General features: G+C 36.0%; 1 protein-coding gene across 8 annotated transcripts in view; it reads right to left on the bottom strand.

The window, feature by feature from the left end:
• Nucleotides 1-13,701, bottom strand: part of COL17A1 (collagen type XVII alpha 1 chain) — a 66,030-nt gene extending 52,329 nt beyond the window's left edge. For 2 of the 8 annotated variants that reach the window (XM_034440038.3, XM_034440036.3), the window contains exons 1-9: nt 13,478-13,680; nt 9,741-9,802; nt 8,823-8,867; nt 7,745-7,843; nt 5,111-5,242; nt 4,621-4,668; nt 3,495-3,530; nt 1,825-1,872; nt 1,193-1,336 (exon numbers count right to left, since the gene is read on the bottom strand). In XM_034440038.3, coding sequence (XP_034295929.2) covers nt 1,193-1,336; nt 1,825-1,872; nt 3,495-3,530; nt 4,621-4,668; nt 5,111-5,242; nt 7,745-7,843; nt 8,823-8,867; nt 9,741-9,795 — 607 coding nt within the window. In that variant the 5' untranslated portion in view covers nt 9,796-9,802; nt 13,478-13,680. Of the gene's footprint in view, nt 1-1,192; nt 1,337-1,824; nt 1,873-3,494; nt 3,531-4,620; nt 4,669-5,110; nt 5,243-7,744; nt 7,844-8,822; nt 8,868-9,740; nt 9,803-13,477 lie in introns of all 8 variants that reach the window. The other 6 variants (XM_087872855.1, XM_034440041.3, XM_087872853.1 and 3 more) reach the window with 5 other exon arrangements.
• Between the last annotated feature and the right edge of the window lie 12,766 nt (nt 13,702-26,467).

A 26,467-nucleotide genomic window follows, 5' to 3' on the forward strand; every position in this document is an offset into this window, starting at 1 on the left:
CTACCTATCTACTTACCTACCTACCTATATACATGCCTACCTACCTACCTATCTAATGTTAATAAAAACATAATGTCGATATCTTATTGCTAACAACCCAGCTTTGCAATATTTGCTGGGAAGCAAGAATCTGGCATTTTGAGATAAGTTTGCATTACTGTGCATAATTTTCTAGTGCCTATATGCAGAACTAGTCTGGGTTCTGAAGATGAGGGTCTGGCTGCCATTCAAAAACATTTAGTTTAACCTTTTCCTCAGAAGTCCAGGCAAGGAAGTAAAATCTCTATGTGAGGAATTTTAATCATTACAGCTTAATTTGAGGCAGGTTGCTATATGTTTCATCTTCTTGCAAGCATTCTCTTCACTCATCAGACACCACTGGGATATGGGTTAGGGTTTCCCTTCATCTATGAACAGAACGGGCTTGTTCCACCATTTGGCAAAGAGAAACAGTTATTTCAGGTACCGATGCTTAGAATCAATAGTAAGATGTTAAGCAGCATGGCTTTATGTACTTGTAAAATAACTTACTACCCTCAGGTTTTAGGGAAGGATTCTTTATATTTAAGTTACTATACTAGTTAGCTTCTGAACAAAAAATGTGAGTAGATACCATTATGTCATTTGCTTCACTAGTAGAATGCCTTGATAGTGAAGACTTTTTCTGTAATAAATAAATAAATATTTTTTTCTGGCTTGTAAATGAGATATAGGTAGGGGTATGCTGAGCCTAAATACTAAAGTGGAAGGGGGCATAATAGCAATCTTCCAATACTTAAAGAACAGCCACAAAAAGAGGCTATAGATTTAATCTGCATAGCTCCCAAGGGCAGAACAAGAACCAAATAGTGGGAGCTTTACAGAGGAAGATCCAATCTTGAAATAAGAAAAAAGAGAGAGAGAGAGAAAAGAAGAAAAAAATTCCTGATGGTGAGAATTATTAAGCAGCAGGAAAGCTTTTTAGAAACATGGATGCTCCATCACTGCAGGTTTTTAAGCAAAATTTAGGTAGCCAAGAGGGGATAGAACTAGAAGGCTTCCAAGGTCCCTTCCCATATTATCATTCTATTATTCCTCAATGATCTAAAGAATATTTGTAGAATCTTCCTTATTGTTTTAATAGAAACCTGTAGCTTCCCCAGCAATTCAAGCTTCTCAATGGGCCTTAGTTCATTAAATTCAGCACAAGTACCTGATTGGGAGCTTTCTGTCACCATTTTGGTTTCAACAACAGCTTTCTTTGGAATAGGGAGTGTGCCTGAATGGGAACGTGTAGGGCTAGCACTTGCTGATCGACTTCCCCGTAAGAGTCGCTTGACATCATCCAGTTCTGTCCCTAAAGGAGAAAAAAAAGATACTAGGAACTTAACCGCATCGATTGTCTTCAGATATATACTGCATCTGAAAGTACAATGAATTGCTTAATCAAATCAATGAATCACCATAGTAAGTGAAAGGTTTTACATTTTGATCACTAGATGGATCTGAAACCAATGATAGAGGTTTTAATGGATGCCTGAATTTGAACATTAAGTGAGAAGGAACTTGAGTCTGTGTTAACTGCCTTTTTCAATACTAGTATTCTTTTCTTATCATGATCATGCTATCGATAATTCAGTAGCCACTATAATTATTCTTGCTATCTATTTCTATTCCCCATTTCTGGGTAACTGGTTACTCTGATGATTAAAAGTATTATATAACATACTGGGTGGGGAATTGTAGTTGAAGAAAAAGATTATTGATGACAATTATGAATTGTTTACCAAAGATGCAACTACCTTTGTTCAAATTAGGAACATAGACAACAGCTATAGCACTTACACCTGGTTGATGGAGAAGCACTCTGCAACCGCACTCGGATTTCACTCTCTGTGCAAGACAAAGGGAAACAAAAGGCTCATTTTAAAGTAGGAGATGTTATCTGATATCCTAAAGCTGCAGTGTTTAGTGTTGAATTTTAAGATATTCCACAAAGCTACAGATGAACATGATCTAATAGTTCATTATATTTAGTTCTATTTGATTTCTTCCTTTTCAATTTCTTCCTGCTACTTGTCTATTACTTGAAATTGTGGGTTCCCATTCTGATAAGGATTCAAAAGTCAGTTTTATCAATGTCCATCTTTTAGTTCTTTTATTGGTGAACAGATCGTTCAGTTCAGAGAAAAGAAGTAAAAAAGAAAACAAAGAGCACTCTGTTTTTAGGTATATTGTGGGATACATTGATTAGATATTGGGAAATAGTTCAGTTGCTGAAATTCCTGTATCACCAGTGATTTTTCCTTTCTCTATCTTCTGAAAGAGTTGCTAGAAAAATTGTGTTTGGAATTACTTTCAGTTTTAGACAAAGGCCAAGAGTCTGATGATACTATTGAAGTGTGGGACCACATGACTATGTGGCAATATTGTATAATTATTTAAAGGCCATTGAACTTAAAGCATCATAAGCGAAGTATATTTAGGCAAAGTAATCAAAAGCAAAAAGCAATGCTGAGATAATAAACACTGTACAGTCAAACTAGAGAGGAAAAACGGAATATTCACAGATAAATTTCCTATGGATAAGCAAACCCGGTCATTTCAGTTTATTTCAATTTTCTTTTTTTCTTTTCTTATACAGTAAGTGTTATTAAATTTTTTGAAAAAGATAAAAATAAAAAACTAATATAGAACCAAGTAAATAAGTAAGAAAAAGAAGGATAAAAGACAAAAGTCCAAAAAAAGATAAATAGAAAATAGAAAGAAAAGCAAATACAAATATAATTACAAAAACATCTATGGTTGCAAAAAAGGCTTTCTTCTTTCTATTATTTAATTTTTTTCTAATAATCAAAACTACAAGTCATATGTGGTTGTGTGTGTGTATATATGAGAGAGAGAGAAAGAAAGAAACTATATATATAATAACTATATATACACACACACACAGTTTCATGTAAAAACTTTATAAGAGACTTCTGGTCAAACAGAAGCCTCTTTAGTGTAGATGTTGTCTTTTCTTTAATCAAGAATTAATCAATTGAGATACCTCATCTTCACTATATTGTGGGTAATGTTGAATCTTTCTGCTTTTGAGCATATGATAATCATGCTACAGTTGTCATATATAAAAACAAATTCCATAACTTTTTTTAGCTGTCTGCAATCCCAAAACAAAAGCCTCTGGTTTCAATTGTACATTAGTTTTTAAAATATTCTGAATTACTGTTTGTATCTATATCCAAACTTTTTTAGCTTTTTTACACAGCCATATATATCAAAATGTCCCTTCATATTGTTCATATTTCCAGCATAAATTCAAAATATATTTATAAATTCTAGACAATATCTCTTTGACAAATACCAACAGTTTCTTTGAATTTTTTTGAACAGCAACTTGCATTTCCAAATATCAATCCAAATTTCAAATGGAATAAATATTAAAGGATAGTTTGGGACAAGGAAAAGGTTTGTTTCCCAGCGTATCATTTTATATACATAGGAGATCTTACCTCGGGTTTGGCTTCGTCCCCTAGTAGCAGAAGAACCTATAAAAGAAAAAAAATCATACTTTGAAATTTGATTTGGGAAAAAAAGAGAGAGTAGTTCTCTAAAACTTCATGGCTTAGGCCCGGGGTACTTGCAGGACCATCCCCAGCCGCTCTCCCACTGTCCTGTGCGCTCTCACAGAGTCGGCCTCCTCAGGGTGCCGTCGGCCAAACAATGTCGGCTGACAGCCCCCAGGAGGAGAGCGTTCTCTGTGGGACCCCCAACCCTCTGGAATGGATTGCCCACCGAGCTCAGGACAGCCCCCGACCTTCTTTCCTTCCGTCGCGAGCTGAAGACGTGGCTCTTCCGTCAACTCAACTGATCCATTTGGGGGTACACTGTCATAATTTTAAACTTAAAATTTAATAGGGTTGCTGATTTTAATTTTATTTCATTGTGATTTGTATTGGAATTTGTCATTTTGTAAGCCGCCTTGAGTCCCCAGGGAGAAAGGCGGCGTATAAATCGCAATAATAAATAAATAAATAAATAAAAACTAACAGCAACATTGCTCAGTTTATATTTAAATACATATGTAAAATAACCAATATATATGAACCAATTTAGGTTCTCAGTGAAGGTGTTCAGATCTTGCCTTAACAAAACAATACCAGCTAATATATCCCTATTTAGCTTTAAATAGAGCTATTTCTAGGCATTATTTTATTGAGTTACAAAGTACTGTTACTGTTACTGTTGATACTTTTGTACTTTTTCTTCATTTGTTATTAATAGCTTTTATGTTTGCCTTTGTGGCTGAATATATATGGTACAATGAATTGATGCTTGGGTTCCTCCAACTTTAGGCAAGAAAACAACTTGCCATGAATGTAGTGAATAAGCAAGAATTTCATGAATTGTTTTTTCTAAATAAAAACCATAAAAAGGTGTGCATATTCATTCATTTGCTGCCTCGAATGGAATTTAGAAGTGTAGCTCAATAGCATTTATTGAGAAATTGTTGCAAAAGGAATACAGTTTTATCATTAGAACAGAAAAGAAGAAAGATAGGCAAATCTGCATCACTTTCTTAATTCATTTCAGTATCTATACTGATACTAAGGTCATTCTCAAAAATGGAAAATGTACCGAAATCTTTGCGTGGAAACTCTGGCGAGGAATTTGCACTGGAGCTTCCTGAAAAAGAAAACTTTAAATTAAAAGAAATTTGAAAACATTTTTACGTAGTTTACTCCACATACTGAATTTCCATCATATTACAATATGTAATAAAGCATCCAGAGATTTATTTTGAAACTTAAACTATGTCTGAAGAACACATGCAGAAGATTTATTAATTAGCCTGCAGCAGAAGTGAGTGTACTGCTTCAATGAAACAGAGATGAATTAATATCATCATTGGAATATTATACTAGAAATCCATATCTTAATGAAAATGCCTGCAAAGATCATGAATGGAACTGTTCTACTGAACAACAGATCGATCCAAAATTTACTGAAAAGAGCAAGCCATACAGTATCTGGTTCCTAAGAAAAGTTAGGATCAGTTAAAATTGTCCTAACCCTGATTCCTTTGAAATTCTTTAAAATCATTTAACCCTGCTTCTTTTTATGATACCTTCATATGCTGGATGGTGGGTAGCATAGGTTTTTCGTTCAAAAGTGGAGCCAGGTGATTTGGTAAGAGTGGAAGAAGGAGAGGTGGCTTGCTTGTAGGAGGAAGAGGAGGTATTCATTCTAGCACTCCCACCTAGAGATGAAACAAAACCTCCTCAGATTCACATTTGGTGGACTGAATTGTGTGGGAATGATGTCTTTTCATCATTTAACTGCCCTCTTGTTTGTCTTCTCTAGATAGCCACAATGAGCTGAATTTGATCTCTCTAATTCTAGAAAGATCACCCTATAATCGAAATACACTTGGAAAGTGACTAGCCTGTGAAACACAAATTACTTAAAAGTTGTTCAGTAGACACTAACTGTTGGCCCACTTCTGTGTTAAATATAGCAAACAAAATATAGAGCAAAAATACATTGATAAAAATATTCAACAACACATACTTGTTATAGGTTTATAACAACAGATTTTTGACAAATAAAAATGTGAATTTTTCTTAAACCCCTTTAATCCCAGCGAATTCTTTCCAGGAAAAATTAATTTATACGTGAGCTGCCTGATGTAAAGTGTAATAAAGATTTATGCTTCATTGGGATTTATATCTCAGGTAACAGATACTGGCTGTTATATGCTAATTATATAGTAATATGTATAACATTTATATAGCAGATAATATATATTAACACAGAGACTTTTAGTATGATATATAGCAGGGGTCAAACTCGCGTCGTCACAGTGGCATCCTGTGATGTATCACAACTTTTTTCTCCTTTGCTAAACTGGGCGTCGGTGTGGCCAGCATGTGACGCATATGGCCCTCGAGCCACGAGTTTGACAGCCCTGATATATAATATATACTGCTGTTGAATAAGACTTTTAACATATTCCTCAAAAGGACTGAGTAGCATCTGCTTATTTTGAACAATGTCCTAACATCTGTTTTTCCTAAAGTCACTCTGATTACCAGTCATCTTATTCCAAATTTGTTTATTTATTAATTTTATCAAAATAAAAAAACACTTAAAAAACACATACAGCAAACACAGTAGTCAGGGCTAAAAACAAACATATCAATGAAACATGATACAAAATACAATACGACCACACAAATATATTACCCCCATGGGAACATTCTCTAACTTTATACTTTTAAATGCTATCAGAAGTCTCTATGGGTTCGAAAATATTGTTTCTTAAAGTGTGATCCAAGGCCCTGAGGTGTCTTCAAGATCCTATTAAGGGTTTGTAAAATCAAAATGATTTTTCCCACATATTAAAGATATTTGTTATTATTTATTTGCTTAAAATATATGTTTTTGTGAAAACGACTGTATTTTATTTATGTTAACATCTAATGGGTTTAATTTTTACACAATACAATAAGTAAATATTTTATGAATGTGCCAATTTTAATTTATAATATGGCAAATATAGATAAATATAGCCCATCCTTTGGAGTCTTCCATAATTTTTATAAGTGTGAAGGCATTCTGAGAGCAAAAAGTTTAAGAAACACTGATCTAAAATTATTAAGGGGTTTCGGAAGAATTTTAGCTCAATAATTTTGTTAGATTTTCTTACTTTCTAAGCTTTAAAATACTATTTTTTAAAAACAAGGGAACTGTGACTGTTGAAGCATAAAACAGAAACTGGAAAATAATCCATTAACACATTTTAACCATTGTTCCAGCTTCCCAATGTTTATATAATTATTGTGGTTTCTTACTGGTGGCAACTTCAATTTTGTTTCCAATTTCTAACAGCTTCAAAACAGAAACTTTGATATTTATTGGCTAACTATGCAAATTTAACAAATGAAGGGCATACACTATTTCAACCTAAGTATTAAAGACATAATTAAACACAAGGCATACTTGGAATAATTTATTTAATATGAGGCTTGTCAAAATCCTTAAATATCTTTAGATTTTTGTCTGATCTCCATACCAAAGAATAACTTAGATCTATCAAGATAAGAACAATGGGTAAATAATAATAGGAAACTGCAGCTGGTGTAAAATACAGCAGTAACCCTGCCAGGATAGAATGAATGAAATACATTGCATTAGTTGCCAGTAGTTTCCCTGGCTAAATGTCATTACTTTTAAAGCCCTAAATCCATCAGGTAATGCCTTGCTGGAACTAAATCTGCTTATTCAGTCTAGTAACAGAGAGGGCCTATTCAAAATTGCCTCACTGCATAGGAGATTATATGTTGGTGAGATGGTCAGCAGGCCTTCTCTGTCATAGCCACCACCCTGTGGATGCTTTCTCCCTAAAAGCACATACAGCTGCAGATCCAGAAGGGGGTTAAAATTGATTATTTCAATGAACATTTGGCATAGTTGACTCACTGTACGTCAGTCTCCTACTAATGAATGGTAGCATTTCCTGTGAAAATAAACCTCATCATCCCAATTAAGAAATGCTACCCAATATCTATAAGTTGTATCTTTATATTTTTATGATAATCACTTTTTAGTAAAGAATCAAAAGAGTGTCTCATTTTCCCCACTTCTGACATTTTCCAGCAGTCAGCATCTCTGCTAACCCATCCATTCTTTGGCCTTTCCATTCCCATGTATGACTTTCACTTTCAAACTCTTATTTGCTCTCAGATTGAAAACCACTTACTGGCTGTAGTATAACTGCTGCCATGACCATATGTCCTCCTTTCCATACTGCTCCCTCCACTATAACCTGTTGATTTATGTCCACTGCTACCAGCTCCTTCTGTCAGAGAAAACAGTTTATGAGTCAGAAAAGGCAAGAGATTGAAACAGATGCACCAAAGACATGTAATAGTTTAGGCTCTCAATATTTGACCATTATCAGTAATTCAAAATGAAATAAATTAAAAATGTCAAGAACAAAATATTCAACCAAACAGTGTTTGGCAATGTTCTATCTTGAAAAGACTTGGAGCATTAATTCAGCATTTCACCCCAATACATACATACATACATGAGCCTTGGTGGCACAGTGGTTAGAATGCAGTACTGGAGGCTACTTCTGCTGACTGCCAGCTGTGTGTACTTTGGCAGTTTGAATCTCACCAGGCTCAAGATTGACTCAGCCTTCCATCCTTCCGAGGTTGGTAAAATGAGGACACAGATTGTTGGGGGCAATAGGCTGACTCTGTAAACCGCTTAGAGAGGGCTGTAAAGCATTGTGAAGCGGTATATAAGTCCTATTGCTATTGCTACATACATACATACATACATACATACATACATACATACATACATACATATAAGGGATTAAGACAACCTATAATCCAGTTTGATAGTTTTTTCCTATTCCCGTGTTGGCGAACCTATGGCACGCGTGCCAGAGGTGGCATGTAGGGCCCTCTCTACAGGCCCTCTCTGTGGGCACATGTAGCCAGCTGTTCTTTGGGTTTCTGCCATGTGCATGCACGCCGGCCACCTGGTCTTTGCGTGTGCTAGAGCCCCGGAAACCCAAAGACCAGTTGGCCGGTGCACATGTGTTGTGTCAAAAACCAAAGACTAGGTGGCCGGCGCACGCATGCGCACCAGCCATCTGGTCTTTGAGTTTCCGGAGCTCCAGAGCATGCGCATATACATGCGCGCACGCACATTCCAGTTTGGGCACTTGGTGCCGAAAAGGTTCGCCATCACTAACCTTTTCCAAAAATAAGGTGCAGGGATGTAGGCATGGCCAGTGCAAACACTTTATCACAATTACTTACTTGGAGGGAGAGACGTCAATCTGGTGGTAACCGTTTCTGTAATAACTGAAAATAAATTTAAAAAGAAAAGAAGAAAAGAAAATAAAATAAAAACTTACAGGGCATAAGGTACCAGAAACCTAGTGTACCAATTCTACTGAGACAATTAGTATTTCACTGAACAGAGCCTGTTTTTCAAAATTGTCAGACTGAAATGAGGAGAATAAATGTACTGCTTTCAAAATGATTTTGAACATTTGTGACTGATTCCACAAATAACATTTTGGAAATTTAGAGAAAATCTGAAAACACTTCTATATAAGAACAATTCTTAACAAAACATAACAAAATGATAAATGTTTAAAGTTACTAAATTCTGATTCATTAAACAGGGAAACTGGTGAGATTTCTTTCAATTACTTACTCCACTCTAAGTAGTTCCTTTGACTTGCTGGAGGGGGCAGGAAAGGGCAATAGATATATTGTACTTCTAAAGTACAAGGTAATTGACATATTATATTATTATATTTTCTAAGAATACCTATTGAATGCAGAGGTGTCCTGAGAAAAATGCTGATGCTAAATATTAGCACTTTGTTTTGAAGCGACTTTAGAACCATCTTTATTTAAAAAAAAAAAGATAATGGGTCATGGAACCTAAAAGGTATTTGAGGATACAGTGATGCCTATACGCTCCATACTAACCATCTCTACTATAATACTTTGAATAGCCTAGAGTCAGAGATATGTTTGGGCTACAACTCTCAGAATTCTCAACCAGAAAGCTTGGCGTAATTAATTACACCATGTGCATATTAATTAATATTATATATTAATATATGCATATTGATGGAGGAAAGTAGATATATGCTTTTCCCCAAGATTGAAAGTGGGAGATACAGTAACGTAAGGGTCCTAATATTTCTAAAAAATACTTACGTCTCTCTGTAACTTCAGTTCCATCCCGCTTGTTTTTCTTTGTTATGGAATCCATATCATTGCTACTCACATGTGAAGAAAGAAAGTAAAAAATTAATAGACATCCAACAGTCTAGTTGCAAGTACAGTACAAGCACTTTTTGTGCTAAGTCAAGGAAATGCAATTCACATGTTTCCATAATTACTAACCACTTCATAGGGACCTTTTAAATCAGAACACATGATGAATCATGAAATAAGATGCAAGTTTTAAATGGTTTTTTTGGGAGGGGGAAGGAGCTAATATATTTCCTATTCACTATGAATATTCAGAGAAGTTGTGGCTCCTTTCTATTAAAACATTTCACAAAAGTTTTCTTAAGATAGCTTGCATTTTCAAACTAAACTGGTAATTATTCTAGTGAAGTTCCAAGGCCAGGATTTTTGGAGATGGTTAGCAAGACTAGCTGCATTCAAAGGAACCATAATCTGGTAAAAGGTGCAAAAGATTTTGCTACAGTCCAGTGTGTTCCCAAGCTTGACGAAGTTCAGTTGTGTGGACCAACTCAGAAATCTCAGCAGTGGCCAAACTACTGAGAAATTGTGGAAGTTAAAGTCCATACAACCAGAAGTTGTTAAGTTTGGCAAATGCTGCAACAGGGCCATCTAGTGATAATTTATGAATACTTAGCCAACTTTTTTCTTTATTCACAGCCTAGTAAATTCATAGACTGAAGAAAAATATGAATTAATTTTTGTATAATGCATGATAAATAGCTTTGTTAATCATGAATTTGCATTGGTATAAGGTGATCAAAACCACACATGTCTATCAATCTGTAAGATTGATCACGACTAATTTGCCTATTACGAAACAGACAAATATTTAACAAATTACTTTTTAAGATCAGAAAAAGAGAGCAAATTGGTGGGTGAGACACAGTTAATCATCACTTCAGGAGTTCTGGGGGGCTTTTATGTACTTTCCTTAAGATGAATTCTATGTCTTTGTAGGGTTTTAGTATACTTTAGTTACTATATCTCAAGAGGCTCTTAAAACAAATCCCTCCAAATCATCTAAATCCTTAATCCATTCACAGATGATGCTAGCTAATGGCTTGGCTTTTGTTCCTCCAAATAAAAGATGCCTGAAGCACCTAAGCAAGCCCGCACCTTCTTCATGTTTGAGTCATATTCAAACTCATACTATGAGTTCACCCCAGACAAGCACTGACAGTGAAGGAAGATGCTTGAAAGGTGCACATGACATGGTAAAACCCTGAAGGCAAACCCATCTCAGTCGCTGGGGACATTGTGAGCCCTCAATTACATCCCTACCACATTATTGTTGATTGTCTTTTTAAGCCTCTTCTTCATGTGCTTTTCTTTGCTTCAATTGGCTTTTAGGACTCTATTGAGCAGTGGTTAGAGCAGCTTGCCTCAACTTGGTCTCTAACAATATTTATATATTGTATAACATGTATAACTTCCAGCCAAGTTCCAGAGAGCAGCAAATTGAGGAGGAAGCAATAACATTTCTTGATATACACACATAATACCCTTGATCTTAGTCAAAAGGCCAAGAACCCTTTCTTGGTAGTCTTACAATGCAAATTCTACTTAGCACATTAAACATTCAGACTCTAGGCTATTCACATATACAGTACTCATCTAAGGAGCCTCACAAGACAAATGTGGATAATAAGGATCATAAACCTATGATTTCCTAGTTTCTTCTGAAAAGGTGGGATTGAAATATGTTAGAATCAGATCTTAACTATAAATAAAGATAAACTAAGGATCATTATTCTCTAGTTTGTCTGAAAATTATGTTCTCTGCTCTAAAAAAGGTAAATATATATCTACTAATTATTGCTTTTTAGCCACAGGAAAAACAATAGTCTCTTCTAAATAATATATAATGAACTGTATTTTGGCTGCCAGTTAATCCCATTATTATTCCTTGAAGTAAAAGTATTATTTATTTATATATCATATTTGCATAACTGCCCATTTGACACGAAAGTGACTCGAGGCATGGTACAGACTGGAAGAGGAGAAGGAGAAGGAGGTGGAATTAAAGAAGTTGTCATTTGACTATTAGTTTTTTTTTTACTATAAATTAAAGTGTAGGACAGATATTTAAGGTAATGCTTGCTTAGCAAATCTGTCTCTCTCTGTTTCTCTCTCTTCAAGCTCATGACCTTCTCCAACCACTGCTCCTTCACCAGTCCTAGACAACTTTATTATTTATTTAATCTATTTATATGGCCATCCATATCACCTAAGCGACTCTTCAGCACTGCTGATATCATTGATCAATTTTTCTTCACAACTGCTTTTGATGCATTTAGTTAAAAGGAGCATACGTTTGAAATCCTGGGATTTCTAACAGCCCACATTTTCCAGCAACAAGGCAATATTGCTAAAATTCTTCCCCAACTCTCACTTTTAAGGACTGGAATTTGTGTTCCTTTCACCCAGGGTTTAATGTCCTTTTATTTTACACTTGATCCTAAATGCTCTTCCACCCTCCAGTTCTTATACTTCAGAAGTCCTGTTGAAATGTTAAATTAGCACTGTAATTTTTCCCTTTTACTGAACTGCATCTGTGGGTCTCAGACAGTACCTGTTGCTTAGTCTCATCTAGAGAACAATCACTCAGACTAATAAGGTGTATGGAAAGAAACAACTGTCTGCTTCATCAGTTCCATAATGGATAATAGTGTCTTCTTATTTCTTCTTTGGTCATAACTGATGCGTTAATTCAAAATTCACAGAATATCCTTCTACTCAACATATCTGTTAAATTAGCTTCTCTTCACCTGCCACCCTCAAGATGGGTTGGGAAACTAATTTCCTGAATTCCAAGTCAAAAGCACATGATCTTTCATGGATTCTGGAGGCTGTAGTCCCAAAACATCTGCTGGGAGCCAGTTTGGGAGAGACTGGTTGTTGTACCACTTTAAATCCTTTTGTTTTGTTTTGTTTTCCTTGTTTTGGTTTGTGTTTTTTTTAGCCATCAGAAAATTTTACTCTCTTTCAGCAAAAGCTTTTTGTATTTCTCAGAACATATATAACCTATATTATTTTCGTATTTTTGATGAAAAAAGATTTAATAGATGAAGGTGCATGACAAAGGTCACATATTGAGGACAAGGATGCTACAAAGAATACTTTGTTTGTATCTTTTAAAGACAATCCTCATTTTAATTATGCTAAGAGTTCACTATTTCAAGATTGGCTTCCTAGATACACAAAGAAAGAATACATTGCTCCCGGGTAGTCAGAATAACTAAGCTTGTTTACACTCTTCAGAAAAGGTAACACACAATCTCTTTGCTATAAAGATATTTTGAGTATTTGTAGAGATGCAGGCAAGTATGCACAGAAACAGAATACATATCCATAATACACAGAACCAGTGTGCTGTAAGTCCATATCAGAAATTAACAAATATAAATATGAAGAAGTGCTGTCATCCTTCCTTGACATGCATCTCACAGTCTTTTTTTCTCCCCTGCATTCTAACTAGATACCTCTAACTATGGCTAAAACATGGCATATATATATGCCTTTCAAAAAGCAAATCAGCAAAAAGCAAATCAGCCCAACATATACTCATTCCTCTGCATTAATAGCTGTTAGACATTTTGGTTTCCAGTGTCAGTTCCTGTTAGTTGTTGAAATCTTATTCCAAAGAATCAGAGGTTAATAGAAAGATCCTTTCTGACTGATTCTTTACTTGTATAGCATACCTGAATTCTGGTGGTAATTGCTACTGTTTGCTTTGTACCCAGTATTCCAGATGTTCCACAAGACCACAAGTGTAACAGCACTGCTTCAGTGGTAAGTTGTTCCTGAGTGATCCTCAAAGAATGCTGAATTGGTCTTGTATTTAATCTATTTTCCCCACCCTTCCAATGGGTAGGCTCTGTTTCCCAAAACGTTTCTTTTAAACAAGTCCTGACAACGGTGTATCATAGTTTCCTGCTTTACTCCACCCTATAAATTACCTAAAACAGCAGGCAAGAAAGAAAGCAAAAAAAAACCTGCCTCCAGGAATCAAATTTAAGTACAGGGAAGGAAAGCAGCAACTTAAATTCAAAAAGATCAGCCATTTCAAATGTAAGGAGAGTTCTGTTTCATAGGACCAAAGATCTCTCTATTTCACACCATTTTTATTGGGCTGACATCAGTTGGCATATGAATGCAGAATCAGTTGAATCTTGAGACATTGGGAATAGGTAAGAAGCTTTCATAGAGATGTGAAGCATCAAAGAAATTGTGTGGTAGGAAAGATAAAACAGAATGGTAGCAAATTGAAGGAGTGAATGGTGAAATGGACGGAAACATTTAACTTCATAGCCTTTATAAATGTATACTTGTGCCTGGTAATTTAGTTGAACTTTTTGGGTGCTAAAAAGAAATCTCATACTTCAGACATATTACATGCACATAATATAAGACAGAATATTTTTACTCTGGACTTCTCCATTGCCATACATGTCTGAAAGATTGTTCCACATCATCCCCATTTTCAGTATATGCCATTATCAGCATTATCAGCAGAAGTGAGGAATTTACATTATCCTAGAAGTATCATACAGGCAATAAATTACTTGCGTTACATATAATGAGCTACTAGTAAGGAAGAAACTGTATCAGATGATGCAAAGCCCAGAACAAATTCTCAAGATTATTAAAATTGTCTTCATGTAGCTCAACAGCATTATATTACTTTCTTATGGAATCCTTATATAAAAAGCTAAGAATTACAAGATTGTTTAGAACTATCAACTCTTCTAAGTCAGGGGCTGGACCGAAGTCAGGTTTTTTAATTGCACTCCATGGCCATCAGCCAGAAAGACAGTAAACCCCTAGAACAAATAAATTTTGACAAGAATCTCTTTAGAGAACCAAAATTGATTAGGTCTCATTTTTCATGCAAAAATCCAAATTTAATGCCTTGTCTTCTTTATTTAAGCACTACAAATTGAGCTAAAGAGGTTTTGTCTTAAACATTAGTGGTAGCTTTAAGAGGGGCAAACTGGACAATTGTCCAGTATCCCACATTTCAGCATCTGTTCAATTTGGTACAATTTTAGTAAATAAAAAAGGAGACTTATGATGAAGGGTGTGCTGGACCCTTTCCTTACACAAAAGGCAACCATCGGTACCAATACAGTATATTTCTATGATTGCATTTGACATAATCTATTTTTAATAGGTAAACCCTCTATTGTTTTAGTAAATTACAGCCATGCCATTAACTTATCAATTTATCGATAACAGATTAAAATATATGAAGACAAAATCAGGTTTTCATCATGAAAAAATAATAATGGGGACATGGTGGCGCAGTGGCTTAATGACGCTGGAAATGCCGATTTAAAATGATCTGCACTCCGGTGGTTTGAGCCCAGTTCCACAAGACAGAGTGAACTCCCGCTGCTTGCTCCTGTCCAAAAGCATGCAATATTGCAAGTAGATAAATGGGTATCATTTCCATGGGAATAACCTAGCTGCATTCATGTGTGCGGAGAACAGAAACCAGTGCTGGACCTGGCCAGATGAAAGGCCATGTAATATGAGGTGAGACAAGACGAGACAGGCGGAGGAGCACAGAAGAGCCAGCAACCTGAGCGCCATTAGTCAGCTAGTGTAAGCTGGTTTGCCTTGTGTGGTGCATCAAGGATAGGCATGCAAGCACCAAACAGAATGAACTAGCAATTTAGGCTGTCAGGACTGCATTGTGTCTAGCATTTGTAGATTTCCTTGACATTGTATGCCATACACTAAATAAACAAACAATACAATTTAATTTTTTGTTATTTGCTTTCCATAATGAATCATGATAATAGTAATTTTAGGTAACATGGGTTGAGATGGGTTAGAATCAGGTTTCTTAAGAGGTGATAAACTACCATGGATGATTCCCCAATGACACTCTTACAAAGTTTCCCACAAAATTTAAGACTAATGCAATGATTCTAAATAATGAACTTATTATTGGAAATCTAAAGATCTAAAATGAGATCTAGATTAATTTTTCTATCTATTACGTATCTAAGCTAAACAATATCTGATTGACAGTGTAAGTTGTAGAGCGAAGGTATTTCAATGCACAAGACATGTATCAACCATTTTATTTCATACTTGTCTAGATATACATAGAGTCAAAAGCTTTGACTTTAAAAAATGCAGGTATCTGAGTGCGGACTTTAGTGTTAGAAGCAGGACATATAGTGAAACAAAATTAGAAATCTCTAAAATTGCAGTTTTCATATTACTACTACTATTTTCTATTGCTATTATGTTCCTTCTCTTTAATAATAATCAGAAGTTATGGAAAGCAACTATGGAGAAATTGCTCTCATGTGCGGTAAGATGTGAGTCAAGACTCAGCAATCCTTGGGCCACAACTGGCAATTATACAAACCAGTGTTTCTTAATTTTAGCAATTTAAAGATCTATGGACTTCAGTTCCCAGAATTCCCTGGAAAGCACAATCAAGGATGACTCAACCTCAAGGCCATCAGGTACCACAGAAAAGGTTTGCTATTTTTGTGGGAAGGGCAGAAAGAAGAAACAAATTTCTGAACCATGATTACTATTGAAAACATTTAGGACCTCACATTAGCAATTGCTAATCAACTATTTGGTTGACTGAATTCTTGTTTGTGATAAAAATTCTCATCTGGCTGAATTACAACAAAATCTGTTTATTCCAGAGGAAAAATATTAATTCTCTAATGTGGGTTTCAATCTATCTAATAGACATTCTTAGTTGAAGAATTATCTAAATATTGCAAAAGAAAGGGATTTATTTATTTAAACTGCCCCTCTGTGTACTTTGTGAAGATTGATGAGTAAGAAACCGGATAGGTGTTTCTTGACAATTGCTTAGTATGCTATTTTATGAATCACTCTGCCTACAATATTTCATTTTAAACTTCCAGTTGTACCCCTCCCCCACACCTGGGGAAGAGATACCTTAAATGGAAAAATAAAATATTATTGAGATGATGATTCAGGACTCAAAGAAATGGTAGCACCCATATTTTGGAACCTATCTTTTGGCATAGTTTATAGAAAGATAGTCTATAAACCAGTGATTCCCAACCTTTGCGGCTTGGTGGCTTGGCTTTGGGGAGGGGGATAGCGGAACCAGGCCACGTGAGCAGTGGACTGACGCTCATGTGCATGCATGCAGCTCCACTTGCAAAAGTGATAGGCCGACATGCATACGTGTACATGCCAGCCTGCCGCTTGTGTGAGTAGAGTTGTGCGTTTGCGTGCTTGCCAGCCTGCTGCTTGCACAAGTGGAACTGCATGTGTGCATTCCCACCAGCCCGCCTTTCATGCAGCCCGGTTCCCCCAGCCAGGGAGAAACTCATGAACTCAAAAACTGAGTTGCAGTTATGTACTTATTATAATATATATAAATTTGGTTTTTCATGTATGTATATTGATTCATTTTCCCCAATTTGCCCATGTAACACCACTATTTATTGTTACCTAGCTCACTATGGCACAGGGCCTGATTACCTGAGGGACTGCCTATTCTCCATAACATCTGCCTGGGTGATTCAGTTCTGTTGGATCAGTGCGCTCCAGGTACCTTCAATTAAACAATGTCATTTCTTAGGACCCCAGAAATGTGCCTTCTCTGTAGCAGCACTTGCCCTCTGGAATGAGGTTCCCCCCACCCCCAAGATCTGGATGGCCCCTCCACTCTGCTTTTATTTAAAAGAGCAGTGAAGGGTTTTTTTTTTTTTTATTGATTTTATTGTAATTTCTCTCTGGCTTAATAATACTCAATACCACATATATTGTTTTATATTCTGATTCTTATTTTTTTTCTCATTGATATGTTATGGTAATAAAATAAAAATATTTAAATTCATTCAGATTTGCATACAAAAAAGAAATAAAGCAGTTGTTCTACGTCCTTCCCTAGGCTATTGATTCTATCTTGCAATGTCATCATCAATATAAAATTCTTTTTATGGAACAAACGTATGTGCAACATTTATATAGCAATATTCCCTAAGATTTTATTTAAAAGAAAAATAAGCTTCTGCAGCCACACACTTCAATCATGACAACTGTCCTTTCCATCTTTATTGGTCACTGAACTTCAGGGGAAAAATTTTGCAAGGCAAATGCTGAGGGAAAGTTTTCAGTTTTCCTGACCTCAAACTGTACCCTGCATCAAAAATCAACTCTCACACGCTTATTTTAATGTAAACAAAACAACAAAAATAGAATCAGTTGCACACTGCATGTTTAATGTAACACTAAATATAACTCTTCATTTATTAAACTACCATATATAAAACCAATATAGCCCCAAGATGCAGTGAAAGTGCCTTGTAAAGTTTCATCTAAACGTTGACACAAAATATGTAGAAGGATTCCTTCTCTATTCTTTGCCACTTTTGAAAGACACCTGTGTTTCTCCCCTACAAAATAGGTGGATCGTATCACCCAACATAGCTTCTGTTTTGACCTTTATACCCCTTCAGTGCACTAATGACATTTTGGTAGCCTGCAGGCTGGATTCATCCCTCAAACAATTATGCTTGACTTCCATCCAAGTACACTTACTAAGAGTACCATGGACTGCAAGAAGAAAGCATCAATCACTCCTAAGCCAATTAAAGACTCACTGCAACTTTGAGGTGATGATCAGCAAGACGAACCTTACATTATTGCAGACGTGATGCAAATGACGGACTAAAAGAAATAATTATGCAAGGTTTAAGGGAGAAAATGATAGCTAGATAGAAATTCCATGTTTTTGGCAGAGCTTTCAATTAGTAAAAACAGGTAAAATTGCAAGCACTTGTCCATACAGAAGTTGAACCAGACTCAATGGCATTTACTAACTCATTCAAGTGACTTAAAATAAGCCATTTGGTTCTCTGTACATATTGACCCCATTACTACATACTGTTTATTAGATTCATTTTGAAAGAGTGAACATGATTTACATGCTGAATACAATACTGCAGGAAACACATGTAGAACACTAGATTGGTTCTGCCTTTCCTTTCTTCGTGAACCTCTTCTAATAAGAGAAGAAATGGTTGACAAAGAAAATAGGCTCATCTGAACTCTGCATAATTTTTTTTGAACAAGGCAGGGTGAATAAAATGAAATAAGTAACTTCATCTGGAAATGTTCTTCTCCACCCAGACTCTTGAGGTTATGGTTTTGGCATTTACTAAATTATGGAAGGCTGCTTCTGTGTGACCTCCCACTACCTGAATGTGTGTGCTTTATACATGTGACGGTCTTGTTGCTACATGATGCTGTATAGAGAAGTTAAATGCCTTAGGAGGGGACTGCCATTGTAGGATATATGACTGATACATGAAGAAGGGTGCGGCCTCTGCGAAGAGACGAACTGAACATGCCTGTTCAAGCTGTGATTTCTCACAATGACTCGGGGGGGGGGATGCAGATAATACAGACCACACATCTGCTTAGATACCTGAAAATACATTCCAATATTCACTATGCCATGTCTGTATCCAAATATACATAGACATATATCCTCCCATCATATAACATGGACTTAGAACAGACAACATAACTGGTTTGCTGATACACTAGACCAGGGGTGTCAAACTGATACACTAGGCCAGGGGTGTAAAACACAAGCTGCATCAGGATTGTGTTTGACTATGGGGGCCAGGGTAAGTGTGGCCAGGGTGGGTGTGGCCAACTTGACATCACTCGTGTTGGAGGCATGTGTGGCCAGAGTACTCTACCAGATAAAATGGGCTCCCAAGCTCCGTTTTCGGCTGGGATGCCTCCTGCAACCCTCTGCCATCAAAAATCACAGCTCGGGAGAGCCACGTTTTTACTGGCAGAGGTATTGCGGGCCGGTCCTTTGCTATTTCCAGGGGTCCCTCATCGGCCAGATCTGGCCGCTGGGCCTTGAGTTTGACACTCCTGCACTAGTCTGATTTATAGCAGCTGAAAAAAGAAAATTCAGTGATGACTAGCACTGAATCCAAAGGCATATTTTTCATGTTCTCAAAGGTAACAATAAAGCAAAATTTGTGTAACTGACTTTAAAACTACAGGTAGTCCTCGACTTACAACAGTTCACTTAGTGACCATTCAAAGTTATAACGGCACTGAAAAAAGTGATTTATGACCATTTTCACACTTATGACCATTGCAGCATCCCCATGGTCACATGATTGACATTCGGATACTTGACAACTGACTCATATTTATGACAATTGCAGTATCCCAGGGCCAAATGATCATCTTTTGTGACCTTCTGACACACAAAGTCAATGGGCAAACCAGATTCACTTAACAACCGTCTGTGTTACTAATTTAACAACTTCAGTGATTCACTTAACAAATGTGGCAAGAAAAGTTGTAAAATGGGGAAAACTCACTTAACAAATTTCTCACTTAGCAACATAAATTTTGGGCTCAATTGTGGATGTAAGTTGAGGACTACCTTTATGCAATAGCACCCATGATGTATGACTGATACAAAGGATACAGGCTGATTTATAATCTGACAGGTTTATGCAAAATCTAAAAATCACACCTTAAGCATTTTACTTTGTGAACTATAGCCACCGATAACAAGATTGTCTGGAGTTCTTTGTTCATCTGTTGAGTCAGAAAAGTATTGAATTCCCAGCCTTCTTTAACATCACATGAAGCAAAACATGCAGTGGATGATGAACAAGACTGTTTGTAGCCCAGGCATGTATTTTGCTATACAAAATCTAAATGGAATCTAGCATCATTAAAAAAAAGCAATTCCCTTCAAAGTTCACATATTCCAGTTGATGTGGTAGCAGAAAATGTCCAGACTTATCTAAACAACTTAATCTTTTATTTAATATTGGTTCATATACATATTAGTTACTCCCACTATCTATATAACTGTCTCAACTGAACGTCAAGCCTAAACCTCATTATGCTACAGAAAAAAATTATAGTCATTTAAGTTATTATTTATAAAACCATTTTGAACACTAAGGAAAATTCTAAACACAAATTATATTTTTGAATACCAAATTATTATTCAGTAGTTTAAAGCTAATATGTTAATGTTTGGCTGCAAATACACAGTTAGAATTAGGCATCTTTGAAGAAATTACATGCAGAATGTTAGAAGAGTCAGGGATTCAGATTTCTTCAATTCCTTTTCCATTATGTGCCAGGGCTGACTAGTATCATTTTGTTGGGTGATTATTTTATTCTAAGGGGCTTGCGATTTTCCTGCTGGCTCTTGTCTGCTACTGTTGCACCTGTTTTTCCTGGGGCATAGAACTTTTTCTACCAAGTGTAGACTTGCAACACTGGCAATCCTTTATCAAAAGGTACATTCCAGAAGCATAAAAAACTACCAACAAATTCACATGGGGAGGAATCTACAAATGCCATTTAACACAAGATGGGACATGAAATGAAAATGCCAACACAGTCCTTTTATTGTGCCTGCCTCTCTCATGCCAACATAATGTTTTGCCTCATACAGTAGAGTCATAAACATACCTATTCAAGGACAATTATATGGTTTATTCTCAGTCCCACAGCCTTCCTTGATTTGGCACCCATCATAAGTGTAAGATTTCAACTTCCAGCATTCCATAGTGGTAGACTGATTGCTGACTATTTTGGGAGTTGAACATTACATACTAGGAAGATTTGTCTATTGAGGAGAGGACAGGTATTTACTATTCCTACAAAAGAAATAACAGAGCCCAAAATGCACCCTTCCACAAGAGAACCAAAGTGATATGTATTTATTATTTTATTATTTATTTATTTTTTATTAGTTCGATTTATATATGCCGCCCTTCTCTGGAGACTCAGGGCGGCTTACAATGCATTAAGCAATAGCCTTCATACTTTTGTATGTACCTGCTTAGTAGGGCTTTTTTGGCCCCCCCCGAGCCGTGTTCTATTTTTATACAAAGTCAGCTTATTGCCCCCACAAACAGGGTCCTCATTTTACCTACCTCGAAAGGATGGAAGGCTGAGTCAACCTTGAGCCTGGCGACAATTGAATTCGCAGTAATTGCAGGCAGCTGGCAGTTAAGTACTACTTTAACAGCAGCAGTTTAGTCCACTGCGCCACCAAGGCTCTTTTTAAGATTCAAAATGTTAAGCTTACAATCCATATTATCCAAAGACAGTTACTATAGGCAGGGTTCCTTGCAATTCCATAATTTGACAGAATTCATAAAAACCTTTACTGAACATATTCTGATCATATGCCAATTAAAATGGTCTAATAGGATATGATTATACATGTGCACTACATTTTCCAGCAACAGAAAATTTAGGTAGTGCAATGCTAGAGTGTAGGTAATTCAGATTCTTATATCTCATGCTCAGTTTGCATGTTAGCAGAAAAATATATCCTCTCCTCCCCCGAAATCTAATAAATAGTCAGTGATCTTCTTCTCAAAAAATCTAAGTAAGGGGTGCCTTATATATTGCATACATATTCCCTCTAGAAAATAGAGGAATTTGAATTGCCTACACTCTAGCATGGCAGTACACTTACCTTCCATGAGGAAAAAAAGGGAAGAATGGATTTAAATAATTAAAAACTATTTTCTAGAGGGAATATATATGCAATTTATTTTTCTGCCTAAAGCTTCTTGCTGCTCAAATTTTACAGGCAATTAAAAGAAGCTAACTGTGCTAACTGTGAAAATAAGTGAAAATAAGAAAGACCAACCCAAGAACCTTCTTCAGAGCTTTTTCAAAACAGAGCTGAAGAAGCTTCTTGGATGAGAAGCAAAACGTCTTCAAAGAAAAACCAGAAAGACCAGTTGCCTCTTGAAAAAGCACCTTTGGGACAACCATGACCTGGATGACTGAGAATCTCCATAGACAAGAAAGACTAATATAATTATTTCCCTTTTATGTCAGGTGAATATTAATTAACAGATTTCTGGAGAAGGAAGCATATAGGGACTTTAGATTGCAGTGTCTCATAGGACTATCATTTTTAATAATAAAACAATAGCACAACCTCACAGTAACATATTCAGCCACTGGTTTCAATGGCCACTAATTACTCTTATGCTAAGAAACTGCATATATTCCATCACCTAAAACTGGAATTCCATTCAGTTGCAGGACTCAGGGCTGCCAAATTTCATTCTGGGACAGCTTAATTGCATGATGTTTGGTTTCAATTATTGCTTTGACTTAGGAATCTGGCAATCTTACAACGTTTTTAAACTTGTACCTGTAGATACAAGATACTGTGTTTTTCTAGAGAAGGGCAAGCTGTGCCAAGTTCTAGCACAGCTCACTGAAATTACCAGCAAGAAGGGTATTTTTCTCTCCTTTTGATTTTGCAGGAGCTTGCTTAACATTACAAAGCAAAATGACTCTTACTCTTTGGAACATTATATGTGGAGAAAGAGCAAATTCCTAACAGCCTCTAGTTGTGGTCTTTTATACTGAAAGCAAAACCAATAGTAGCTCAATTAAAGAGCTGTGAGCCATCATTTCTTATATCAGGATATATAGCTTCTAAGAAAAAGAAACAGTTTTGCAAGCATATATACATATGCACATATATATATAGGGATGTAGAAGGGACTAATTTTAGATGGTAAATATTGCATTTATCCAAAAGAAAGACTATTTTGAATTTAAAACAGCCATTCATTTGGAAGAAATTATGCCAAGCAAAAAGGCTATAAACACAATAATACCTGAATTAATTATTATCTATTAAAGTTAACTGCCTGTAAAATAAGGCATTCAATTTGTAATATATATGCTTGCATAAACTTCTCTGACAGAACTTTAGTGGACATTCAGAACTCAGAAAACATATATCCAAACATGCATATTTTGTAATGTCCCAATGCATTCCACAGTTCCTGCTCCCAAGAAAATATGCACTACTGGCTGGCACTGTGCTAAGGGTCTGTTCAGCACTGTTTACATCATATAAATCAGGGTAAAAAGGGGGTAGATTGAGGGGACTGAGCTGTTCTTTTATTCAATTTTAGAACTGCTAATTCTGTTTAGTTAATATGTCATCTCATTTTCCGCTCATTCCTCTGTGCGAGAATGAATATTTGCAGTGAAAAGTCTCAATTCTCCCCAATAGAAATTCCATTGTGATAAGTCATTCTTTATATAGGGAGGACAATAAAAAATGGGAAAGGCTGATATGTTGGTTCTGTCTTGCTTGAAGTCACAAATGTTTCTCTTGTAGCCCATGTATACATTCCATGTATTCGCTTTAATTCTTCTCTTACCATATCCTCCCCTCCCTCCCCTACAAGTAAGAAGTTTTCTTTTCAAGTCTATGTGCTACACCAAATTTTTGTAAACACTGACAGTCCGTTTCAGAATGAAAATGGAAGACTAATAGCTATGTTATGCATTCTATTTCTTGCAGAAAAACAAAATGTGTTCTGAAATTTTAAAAGCAAACTGATGCAATTTGGTGGAACACAAATCCACGTCATCCTGGACATATTAAGCATTTTCCTAAATACTGTAGTGTATAAACATACCCAAGAATAATAGAGAGGGAGCAAGCGGTAATTGAAAAGCAAAACTTTTGAAAATATGTTTTTAAACAATGGATGGATAATTTGTAAAAATATGTATTTGAAAAGAATTGCTTACAGAAATTTCAGTTTGAGGATGTATCATGTTGCTAGGTAACTAAAACATTGATAATCTCAGTGGACAACTGAAAATTTGATCATCTAAATCAGGGGTCACCAACCTTTTGGACCTCAGGGACCACTAAATTCATAATTTTAAATTCCGCGGACCACTAATATGATCTGCCTAATGACCACTGGGAGGGCATGACTAGGTGGGCATGTGACTGGGTGGGCATGGCTAACTTGATGTCACTCATGTGTTTTTTTTAACAAAGTTTATTTTCATTTTTAAAAATACAATATTTTACATATATACATGCAAGGTTATTGCAACTAACGTACACAAATCTGCGCCTATACCACTAATACAATCCATTTCATTTCCCTCTCTTTTCTTTCACCCAATTATACCATAAATTCCAACATTTGTAATAATCAGAATCTTTTTGGTTCCTAAGTAATTTCGTTAACTGGTCTGCCTCTGCGCATTCTGTAATTTTCCAAATCAATTTATTTTCTGTGGGTATTAATTTGTTTTTCCTTTCTTGCGCGTATAGTATCCTAGCTGCAGTAGTGATGTGGAGTATCAAGTACCATTTTTCCTTAGTTATTTTGTCTGTCAGATGGCCTGCACAAAGGTCACCCATGTAAGGGATGATTTTAATATCTAATATGATGTTGGATGTTGGTCTATAAGTCACATCAGAACCACTGTGGTGTAGAAGTTAAGGTGTTGGGTTAGAAACAGTGAGGCCCACATTCTAATGTACCCTCCCACATAGGAATTCACTCGTTACATTCTCTCAGCCCTCTCTGGTTGACAAGAGTTGCTGTGAGGAAAATAGGAGGGAGTGCTATGTACCCCACCCTCAGCTCCTGAATGAAAGGGAAAAATATCAATCTGATAAATCAATGACATTTGCAGGATTCTGTCATTTCCCACCCACTTGCAGACACTCCTGGCAATTTGTCCTATTATAAATTCTTCTGTTTCTATGCAGAAAATGCAAAACCTCCAAAGCTCCACCCAATTCATACGCAAGCAAATCCAGATGACACTGTTATTACTCACTATCATGTTTAGTTCATCCAATTAAAACTAAACATTATGATTTATCTTGACACGCAAAGCATACTACGTATTAATTTCTGTGTCCTGGAGCATTAATTAGGAGGAACATGTGTACAGTACAGTTACTAAGCAGCAGAGAAAGGTCTTTAGCCCTTCCCATTCCAGCACGGTCAAATATTTGTTATTGTTGGCAGAACAATATTTTAAATATTTTTTGTATTGTAATTTGAATTATAAAGCTGTTGCAGCAGAGAATAGTGTGAACCCTATATGCATTACAAAAATTTAACAAATGCATTATTATGCATTTATAAACTAAAATAAATTTCATTAGATACATGCAGTGACTCCACAAGTGGCAAGTTTGGTATTACAAGGGCAGATGACTCTGCAGAAAACAGGTATCTAGTTTCTTTCCAGCCCAAATCAAAATGCCCATAATGGGTTGTCCTCAGTGCTTGGAGGCAGTATATCCATAGAAAGCTTCAGTAGGCCACCAAAGCTGAGCAGATGTCAACTAATCCTGGCAACAACTACATTGCAAGACAAAGCATGATAGATTGCCAAAGTCATATCAAAAGAAAAAGGAAAGAACTATTTGAAACTGAAATACCTAATTTTTTAACTTTAAGCTGCTTCATCTTAATGAAAACTATTATATAAAAATATTTAACAGAGCAGAACTGTGGTAGTTTGAAAGATGTGAAAATCAGTTTAAGTTGATAAAATGTAACTGAAAATAGTCAAAACAGACTGAATAATTTGATTAACTACCGGTAGGTACCTTCAAATTCCTGTTGGCTACAAACCACATAGACTTCCTTTCAGAACGATCTATGCTAGGCCTGGCCCTTTAGATCGGTTATATTTATTACTACTATAATTCAATGCATCCTTACTTCTAATTCTCTTTGTTTTCCTTCCACCTTTTCCACCATTATAATTCGATGAATTGGAACTGGATCTTTGAATAGTGTGCCCAAAATATAGCTTGAGAATGGTTGTTTGTATCTTGAATAATACCTCTACTT

The sequence above is a fragment of the Pantherophis guttatus genome, chromosome 6 (genome assembly GCF_059756535.1).
Source record: "Pantherophis guttatus breed Tessera chromosome 6, ASM5975653v1, whole genome shotgun sequence".
Taxonomy (NCBI): domain Eukaryota; kingdom Metazoa; phylum Chordata; class Lepidosauria; order Squamata; family Colubridae; genus Pantherophis; species Pantherophis guttatus.